The 10,673-nt window shown below is 35.1% G+C and overlaps 1 protein-coding gene across 9 annotated transcripts in view; it reads left to right on the top strand.

Moving 5' to 3' along the window:
- Window positions 1-10,673, top strand: part of SEPTIN7 (septin 7) — a 101,597-nt gene that overhangs the window by 21,605 nt on the left and 69,319 nt on the right. For 3 of the 9 annotated variants that reach the window (XM_032286799.1, XM_032286800.1, XM_032286806.1), the window contains one exon: window positions 9,357-9,459. The exons of 1 other annotated variant lie outside the window; for it this stretch is intronic. In XM_032286799.1, coding sequence (XP_032142690.1) covers window positions 9,357-9,459 — 103 coding nt within the window. Of the gene's footprint in view, window positions 1-8,040; window positions 8,086-9,356; window positions 9,460-10,673 lie in introns of those variants that run through there. 5 more of the 9 variants (XM_032286801.1, XM_032286807.1, XM_032286804.1 and 2 more) reach the window with 4 other exon arrangements.

Below are 10,673 nucleotides of genomic sequence, written 5' to 3'. Positions count from 1 at the left end.
ACTAGCATATTTATAATTACATATGTGGTTACCTAATATTTCCATGATATAGCACTGGTCTAGACTCTAGGACATCCTCCCTAAAAAAGAAGCCTGCTTCCGGCCGAGCACAGTGGCTCGCACCAGTAATCCCAATACTTGGGGAGGCTGAGGTGGGTGGATCACCTGAGGTCAGGAGTTTGATATCAGCCTGGCCAACATGATGAAACCCCATCTCTACTAAAAATAGAAAAATTAGCCAGGTGTGGTGGCACGTGCCTGTAATTCCAGCTAGTTGGGAGGTTGAGGCAGGAGAATCGCTTGAACCCAGGAGGAGGAAGTTGCAGTGAGCCAAGATCGTGCCATTGTACTTTAGCCTGGGCGATGGGCAAAACTCAGTCTCAAATAAATAAAAGAAAAAAAAGAACCTGCTTCATTATAGTTCTACTGTTTAGCAGCAGTGTTTTCTACCCCTCCTTAAAATTTTCAGTTACTACACCCTTGTTTTGTTCTAATATTAAATACAACATCTAACACTCAGTTTTTCTTTATGTTCCAAGCTCTGTCATCATTCTGGGACATTTTTAGGCCCATGTGTAAGACACTTTCAATAAGTTAGCCTCAGTTTCTTGATTGTGTTTGAGCCATCCTTTTTTCTCTTTCTTTGTCTCATCTGAGAGCCATCCTTTTAATAGCTCTGTGGGGGAATGGGTGGGAAGAAAAAATATTTAAAAAGAAAGAAAAAGAAAAGAAATAACCCTATGGGGTTACCATCTGCAACTTATGTTCCTCATCTAAAATCTTAATTGTATAGCCCATTCTAACCACAACTTACATTTTTTTACTGTCTTCTTTACTTCCTGCCTTCGATCCTTGATCCTCTCCATCTTCATTCACTGAATTGCTTCAATTGTATTTGTCAGCTCTCTTGATCATGTACTTTTGTGTGCCCTTCCTGCAAAATATCAGTTTCAGATGACTCCCACAAGTTTCTCAAGTTATGGATTGCTACTGGAGGAAAAGATCACATGGCTTCAGGGATACATTCAAAGATTTGTGGTCTTCAGCCTTAATTAAGTGGACAAAATTGCTTGTATGGCTGCTACGTATTCCTAGTCTCTCTCTCTATTCTTATGGTTGTCGTTTGACATCTTTACCTCTTAAAATCCCCTACTTCTCTTCTTCTTTTTGGGGATTGGCAAGTTGTTTTATCTCTGGTGCTTAGGGAAAATCCTGTCCTTCATTCCATAAATGTTATCGGTGTCCTTGCTTCCTGTCTTCAGCTGCTCGTCTACTGCTTGGTCTTTTCTATTAGCATTACACAAATACAACTATCTGCCTTTTTTTTTTTTTTTTTTTTTTAAAGTGCTTAAAACTCTTTCTTGACCTTGTATTTTCTGGCTTCTATTCTTTTCAAAGGTAAGCATTTAAAAAAAATTGCTTATACTAACTTCCTGTAGTTTTCTTCTGCTTATTTATTTCCAGTCTGCCTTCTTTCCCATCTTTCCATTGATATAGCTTTGACAGTGCTTCCCAATAACAATAAGTAGATTTTTCTGTATCCTTAGATTGACCGCTCCAGAGCATTTGATATAGTATAGTTAACCACTTCTTGAGGGGGCTGCTGCAGTTGACGTCCTTTGAAATGCTGCTGTGAACTCTTTAATTCTTCTTTTCTTAGGTTTATTTAGGTGATTATGATGGGATGTTGGTGTTCCTTCTTGGCCTGCTTCCTGCTCTATATGCTGTGTTTGAATTCAAATCCATGGCTTTGATAGCATTTAAATGTTGATTACTTAAAATGTTATCATCTGTCTAACTCAGATGTTGCTAGCATTTCTAACCTTTATATATGCAATTGCCTACTAGACATCTGTTTTCCGAAAGTCCAGTTAGCACCTTAACTCAAATGATTTCTACTTTTAACAATTGGTACTCACCATTCATCTAATTTCCGAAACCTAAATTAAGAAATCTGAATTATATCACTTTTCTACAAGTTAGTTACAGAGATCTATCATTTCATCTCTTTAATATCTAACCTAGCATTGTCCAATAGCAATTTGATGCAAGCTACACATGTAATTAAGCTTTCATAATAGCCACATTTAAAAAGTAAAAATAAAAAGGTAAAACTAACTTTAGTTTTATATTTTATATAACTGGTATATCTAAAATTTTATTTCAACATGCAATTAGTATAAAATTATTAATAAGATTTTTCATTCTTATTCTCATATGAAGTTTTCAAACTATGGTATTTTACACGTGTAGCACATCTTAATTCAGACTATAGCCAGTGCTCGACTTACGACCACGATTGGTTCCGACAGACCGGTTGTAACACGATTTGGTCTTAAGTTGAGTAGGCTATATGCATGCGGAGATGGTAGTGCTGCCGGAAGCTGGTCCGCACTGTCGTACTCCCAGCTGGGCAACGTTTGCGCTGCCAGACGCGGAGCAGTCGTGGCTAGCGATTGTGGTCGTAAAGTCGAATGGTTGTAAGTTGCATAGGTCGTAAATCGATCAATACCTGTAGCTACATTTCAAGTACCTCAGTCGCCACATTTAGCTAGTGGCTACCTTAATGGATAGTAGAGTTCTAACCTATATTTCTCTTTATCCCTACTGCCTTTGTTTTGGTTCAAGTCTTTATTTTTCCCCTGGGCAACTGGAGCAGCTCTTGGGATTACTACCATTTTCTCCTCCAGTTCATCATCAATGCTCTTGTCAGTAGTAACTTTCTAAAGTATGAATGTGACTCTGCATGTAAATTGATGTGATTGTGCATTCTTCTTCTTCATGTCTTTAATGCTCTTCCTAAGCTTTCAAGATGAAGTCTAAGTTTCTAAGTATGGCCAACAAAGTCCTTCATCATCTGGCCTTTGCTTAACTCTCCTAAGCTATAGTTCCTTGATCCTAAAAATGAGTGTATAGTTCTGAACTGTTGTAGTTCCCATAAGATACCATACTCTATTCTTGATTTTGGGTCTTTGCAGTTAATAACTCATCTGCCTGAGACCCATATTTTCCAGCACCCACCCTCATCTCTCATCAAATTAAGGTCTTCTAGTCCTTTAGGATCTAAAGGATCTGATGCCAGGATAGGATGAAATACCCTTCCTTGTTTGCTTTCATAGACTCTTCTGTGGTTTCCTGTATCATAGCATTTATCACTGAATTTTTTAACTGTCCTCTAGCTCACCTCACCTTCCTATTAGATTCTTAGCTTCTTGAGCAGGGACCTTGTTTTTATTAGCTTTTATCTTCCTAATTACTAGCACACACATATATGATTGGCATATCGTAAGTATGTTGAATGAATGAGTGAGGGAATGAGGTCAGTATGTTTAGAAAGTTATCTGAATTCTAAGTTCAGAGCAAAGAAAAATTGATTTATATTTTAAGTTATTCTTACATGTATTCACAGAGTTAAATATTAGAATCTTTTCAACAGATTAACTGAGAATCCAGAATAGGATTGAAAAAATAAAAGTTGGTTATGTCAGTACCCAGTTGTTCGTATCAGTAAAAACAGGAGAGCTGGGGGCATGCCAAATAGGTCATGAACCTTTAAAATAGGTGAGGGATGAGGAACATAAAAACTGATATTTAGGATATGCGTATGTAATCGTGTAATATTTTAGTTTTCATATTATATTAAATCTAGAATCTAGGCATTTTTAGACTAGTTATACTTAAAATATTTAAAACATTTAAATGACAAATGAAGTTCTTTTACCGTTTCCTTAGGCTGTGTGAGAGATGGTAGGAATTTGACTAAGCAAATACCAGACACTTAAATCTGTGTATGATATAAGGCTTTTGTTAGGAATATCAAGGAGTGGAGAAGTAAACTTCTGCATTAATATCTTTTTCTTTTGTAGTCTGTATTTGTTTTTCATATTTAGAATTACCCTTTAGGAGAAACAAATATTTTCATCAGTGTATAAAAACAATATGCTGTATATATGTGAGTGTGTGTATATTAATATATATATTTTAAAATCCAAAGGGAGTCAGATTGAACTTGAAATTATTTAGAAAAGATAAAAGGTTATTTTTGAAATGTAAAATTATTAATGTTAACCTTGGATTTTTGTAGCCTGATGTTTAAGTTGCACATACTAAAGGGAGAAATAGAATTTGGGCATATTAAGGTAATTTGGGGTGTACATTGTAATTCCTAATTATTTTAGTTTTTTATTAAACATCTCATTTTGTAATGATCGTGGGAAGTTGAAGGTTTGTAGTTCCTTCTAGGATTGTGTTTTTCTCAAATTTGATTTTTTTTCAGGCTTCCATTCTGTTACAATTCTCCTTGATTAATTTTTTGTTGTTACCAAAAAACATACCAAAATAAGTTGCTGCTTTTTTTCTATTGGAAAATTTTTATCTATTGGAAAATTTGTTGAAAATTGGCATTTGGAACTTTAAAAATGGTAATGGGGTTTTAGATAGCAAGATTTGGATAACTTTATGTTCTCTTGCCATCTGTTCTTATTCCAAAGAATAAAGATTCCTAAAGAGTTTCAATGAGCTATCTCTTAGAACTTGTTTGAAGCATGCTGGTCTTTGAATATATTTGTGCTGAACTTACTTAACCTTAGAAGGAAGGTTAGAACTAAAGTTACGGGTTACTGTATTTAAGTTGATTTTTTCCATCAAGCAGTGGAATAACGGTAGTTTGATTTTTCTTAGCTATGCATTTTAACATGTAGATTTAACAACTAAAGATTTTGTAAAGCACATCTAGCAGATAGGCTTTTAGAAAAGATTATTTGATAAGTGTTTCTCCTTATATGACTAATGTTTAAAGTCAATGAATACTTTAAAGACATGGGGTTATTTTTGGGTGAATATACTTTTATTTATACATGCTTATAAATGCTACCACTGTATCACCCACATCTGTAAATAATGTTTCCTTATCCAGAGATACTTTACACTGGCACTGTGAACATTTGTGCAGGGAAAGAATCAGTGGTTGGTCTTCTGAAATACAGACTATGGTTGATTTTAGAATTTAGGGTATAGAAGCATTCTTATAAGGTAGGAGAAGTCTATATGTTTTAATCAACCAGTATTAAATTATTTATTTTTTTATTTTTTTGAGACAGAGTCTTGCTCTGTTGCCCAGGCTGGAGTGCAGTGGTACTATCTTGGTTCACTGCAATCTTTGCCTTCCAGGTTCAAGTGATTCTCATTCCTCAGCTTCTGGAGTAGCTGGAACCACCATGCCTAGCTAATTTTTCTATTTTTAGTAGAGATAGGGTTTCACCATGTTGGCCAGGCTGGTCTCGAACTTCTGACCTCAAGAGATCGGCCTGCCTTGGCCTCCCAAAGCGCTGGAATTACAGGTGTGAGCCACCATGTCTAGCCAAGTTATTAGTATGTTTTCTAAATAGTATTTTTGTGCCAGGTAGCTTCAGAGACATGTTTTTGTTTCTGATAGGACACTTTTATATGAATTTTGGGATAATATGTTTTTAGCAGAGCCAAACCAATCTTTTGTCTTTGTACAGTTTCTTTCTCAGAAGATGTTTTCCTGAAAGAGCAGTCATTCAGATTTTTAAAATACCTACTGCGTGTCAGCACTTTGCTAAGGACATAGAGATGACTATGACATGGTTCTCTCCCTCTGGGAAATCAGTCATATGGGGGAACTGACAAAATGTTTAAGTTTATTAAAAAACATTAAAGTTATTTATTATAATAGTTACATGCAAATAATTGTCTACTGAAAGTCATCCTGGTTACTCTTCTTTGACACCATGTTACTGAGACTGCTCTTGTTTTTGAAGTTACCAGTGACCTTATTTCCAAATTTTATCAGCATGTCTGTTATGGCATTTTTGTCTGTAGCATTCAACATGGTTAAATGAATCCTCCATCCCTGAGATGGTCTTGATTTTCTTTCTTTCTCCACTGCCGGTCTTTCTTTGCCTAACCTCTCAGTGTTGGAGTGCTCCAGGGCTTTGTCTCGACCCCCTTCTTTTTGTCTGTAGTCTGTCTTCGGGAATCCAGTTCTTTTTCAATAGTATCTGTATTGTGATGAGTCCTAAATTTAATTTTTCAGCACCAGCCAACCATGAAATTTCTCACTGTGTTGCTCAGGTTGGAGTGTAGTGGCATAATCACAGCTCAGAGGCCTCGATGTCCTGGGTTCAAGCAGTCCTCTTGTCTTAGCCTCCCAAAGTCTTGGAATTACAGGCATGAGCCATTCTGGATGGCCGAGAGCTATCTTTAAAGTAGTAATCAGGTCACTTGCCTGTGAAAAACCCTCTAGTGGCTTCCCATCATGCCTAAAATAACATCCAAACTTCCTACTTTGGCTGAGTCCCACATGATCTGGCCCCTGCCTGCCTCCCTGACCTCGTTTCCTGTCACTCATCCCCTTGTCCACTACTTCACTTCATTATAGTTCACAAACGTTTTTACTCTTAGAAATATCATGTTTATCCCCAATTTAGGGGCCACCCCTTTGCCTGGAATGCTTTCTTGCTTTTCTCAGTTCTAAAATAGTACTGTGTGCCAAAGACTGTTCTTGTTGCTGTGGATAAAGTAGGGAGTAAGAAACAAGGACAGACTGAGGCATTTTTGTTATGCCTTTTACCTGATGGGTTCTTTGAAGGTGCAGTTTAAAATACTGTATTCTCTCTGTATACTTTTTCTTTGATGCACAATTTATATAATTTATTCAGTCTCTGCCTTGATGGAGCTTACTTTGCGGGCAGGTTGGAGGTCACAGTAAACAAGATGAGTAAAATGTATGTTGGATGGTGGTTAAGAGCTAAGGAGAAGCATACAGCAAGCAGCAAACTGCTAAGGCGAGGAGTGGGGTTGTAATTTTAAATAAGGTGATCAGGGCAGGCTTTTTTGAAGGTGACATTTAAGTAATAAAAATAATCATTTCTAGATATGGAAAGCAACAAGTGCAAAAGCCATGAAGTGAAAGTATGCCCTGTATGTTTAGGGAGTAGTTACGAATTCAGTGTTGGAGGAAGAGAAGTGAGCAAGAGGATGAAGAGTAGCAGGAGATGAGGCCAGAAGTAAGAGTAGAGCCAGATCTTGCTGGGCTTTGTTGGCTAGTGGCTTTTAGCATTGGTGCATGTTGGAACTACTCGAGGAGGTTTAAAAAATACTGGTGGATGGCTCTTACTCGCAGACATTGATTTAGTTGATTTGGAGGTGCAGCTGGGGCATTAGGATTTTGTAAACGCTCCCCCAAGTGATTCTAAGATGCTGCTAAGGTAGAGAACCACTGTAGGCCATTATTGAGACTTTGGCTTTTACTTTTAACTATAAAACTGACTCAAATTGTTTGAAGCGGGTTGTGATAGAACTCATAGATTTGTATCAGTTTAAAAATGTACACTTTTCACACTTTGGTCAAGGATTATCTATTTTATTGTCTATGCTTCATTAGTTGCCCTTCAGTTTTCACAGTTCACCTTTGCCTCCTCTTTTCACCTGTTTCTGCCTATCATCTTTAGCTTCCTTCCTTTTCCTGTATCTACATGTCTACGGTTCTTTAAATTCTGGACTTCAGTTTAATTAATAGAATTTGAAATATAGCATTGTAGAAAAAGATTTTTAAAAAGACATTTGCATTTGTCTGATCTGGACTTCCAGTGACTGACAAAGCAAAATTGCATGAAATTTACGTTTTTTTCTTCTTGCAATTTAAAACTTGGTTCTTGTATACCTTCCTGGAACTTTATAGTTTTATATCTTTTACACTGTTTCTATAAGACTTCATATACAGGGTGCAGTAATAGGCCTTTTCCTTTTTTTATATTAATCAGAACAGTTGCTGAAAATGGATTTAAATTCACTGGACATTATATCCCACACAAAAAATATTACTTTGACATGTTTAGAAAAAAGTCTGCCTTTAATTTCTTTGTAATTTGTTGAGTTACATGTAAGTAACTTTTTTTCCTTCTCTGTCTTTTGCTGTGTTTCAACGGATTTGCCTCTCCTGTTTGGACTGAATATATCATTACAATTCTTGGAATTCTTTGTTTACTATTCCTCTGTGGATTTCTTCTGTTGGAATCTGGAACACTGGAATGATGGAAATGTGTTCTTTACAAAGTAGCTGTGAGTATACTACATAATTTATACAGAGATTTTTTTCAGTCTCAATTAACTTAAATTTAACTTAAAATTGGATGATACATGAGCCAAGGAAACCTTAGGTTTAATACGTATTTCTAACTTTACTCATAGCAGACTTTCATATATTTGACTTAAAAATATTGGATTCTGTTTAGTCTCCTAATCATTGTTTACAGTTAGCTTTTCATTTTAATGGGCTTAGTTTTTAAAATTTGGCATAAGAGTTTTTATGAATGAACAAAAGGGCAAAAGATTATGGATGGAATATTTAGCTACATTACTAGTCAACATTGTAGACTTCTGTTCTTTGTTAAATCCAGGTGTATTGAATTGATGCTTTGATCTCATGAGTGTTTTTTAAATGAGAATTTAAATGTGGCAGAAACTTTCAAAAGAGGGTGTGCCTCTTTTTGCTGTTATTGTTTAATGTTGAAATCAGACTACCTCTAAAGTAAAATTAACCAATAAGACTGCTTATTCAGATAGTTTTAACAATGGACAGTATTTCTCACCCATGGGTAACTTAAAAATCATACTTATTTACTACACCAATTTGGAAGTAGATTTCTTTGAATTACTCATGAAACTATTGTTGAGGTCATCTAAGAATCAAAAACCAATAGAAATGAAGTTATAAATTACTTTCAAACCTGGATAAGCCTGAAAATAAAGATCATATAACACCTTGAAGTGACGTAATGGACCTGGCATAACAGCTTGAAAGATACTGTAGCTGGTTGACATTGATCACAAGAGCCTTCAAGAATTTATTTTTAAAAATTGCTTTAAATTCAACATTTTGATTTCATATCATGAACAAGACGACAAATTTCAAGAATCTCATACCTGTGTTAATTAGTGTGATCAAAGGAGATAATTAAAAAGGATTCTTGATATGATTTTAAGGGGATTTGAATTTTTTTATTGTGAAAAGTTTTTTGTTATTTTTTTTTTTAATTGGTTGGTCAATCATCTTGCCACTAACTTAACTGTCAATTGAAATCTTTGCTCTGAGGCAGGTTTCTTTAATGTTTATTTTATTCCCTTGGATTTTTATAATTAACCATTATATTGTCAGTCAACTCATGCTTAAATAATTTTGTCCATTTAGGAATTAATTGATAGTTTTATTGATAATGCCGTAGAAATAGTTTGTATAATTTTCTAAAATAGGCTAATGGAGGGATTTTGAAGCCTATGACAGAATAGCATTGTTGATACATGAATAACTTGGCCCTTTTTGCTTTTGTCAGCAACAGAAGAACCTTGAAGGCTATGTGGGATTTGCCAATCTCCCAAATCAAGTATACAGAAAATCAGTGAAGAGAGGTTTTGAATTCACGCTTATGGTAGTGGGTAAGATACAATTTCTTACTAAAATGGAACTTTGGTTTGAGTTTTAAACTGTTAATCAACTCTGAACAAATTTAAGAAAATACTAGCACAGATTATCTATAGTGACCATATGTTAAATTATCTCTTATATGCATACATTTTAAAATTTAACCCAGCGGTATAACGGGATTTATGTCTTCTTGTGTCTTTTTTAAGACAGAAACTAAAAGTTGAGAAGTGGTAGATAGTAGTGTTGGAGTGGAACACTAGGGAAGTAATCTTCAATTGATAGTGCTACAAAAGAAAATAGCATCTGGTGGTTACTTATTACTACAGTATAGTTTTGTTTTCTGGCTTACATGCTATAGTGGAGTATCATATAAGCATTTAACATATTGTGCTCTGAATTTTGAAAAGAAAGTTGGGATAGAGGATCATAATAATGCAGTTATTGAATCATAATGAATGTAAGCACTGGAGTGAGTAAAACATGACTGTCCTCCTTCTCTAATTCAGTCTCAGTTTTCTTTTGTGTTTTATCCCATGAATATCTTACCCTGCCTGTAGTCCATTTGAAGATACTGTTAAGGATAATTTTGACTGTAGGTTGGTAACATCCCATTATTATATATGAAGAAACATACTGTGCCTTTACCATATGTAAGATTAGTAGTAATCTTCAATGACAGTCTTATTCTTAAATAACTATACAGTATTTTCACCTCATATAAGCTGACTTTAGAACCTAAGTTATGAATATTGTGTAGTGCAACTTTGTTGTATTTCTCTACTACTTGTTTTAAGAAGGTGAATTGCAGGGTAGTGGATTAATCTATCCTTAATGGAGAAAATTGAGTTGATGCTGGACTTTTTAGGTAGTACACAGTTGTGTGAATTATATTTTAATGTTTGGTGTTTTTATTTTGGCACCGAATTAGGTTAATTGAACTAGCTGTGAAATACTCCTTATTGGGAGGTAGAATATTTTATTTATTGGCTGCAATATTTTACCTGTTGGTCAGTTTGTGGCTGTTTGGAAGTTGTATACGTTGTAATAGTTCACAGTTAAAACATGGTACAAAATTTGCAAATTTCATACTTTATTATAGAGTTGGTTTTCTCGTCTATGTATCTCCTGTTAAGTAGAAGTATAGTATATCTAGCTTGCAAACTGCTGCTATGGAGTAGAGGTGGGTCTAGATAGAGGGATAAAATAATGCAGAGCATACCTTTTC

This window comes from Sapajus apella, unplaced genomic scaffold (genome assembly GCF_009761245.1).
Source record: "Sapajus apella isolate SASKATOON/1434 unplaced genomic scaffold, GSC_monkey_1.0 scaffold19, whole genome shotgun sequence".
NCBI classification, from domain to species: Eukaryota; Metazoa; Chordata; class Mammalia; order Primates; family Cebidae; genus Sapajus; species Sapajus apella.
Note: the sequence above shows the minus strand (reverse complement) of the source record. Positions and strands in the feature narration are given on the sequence as shown.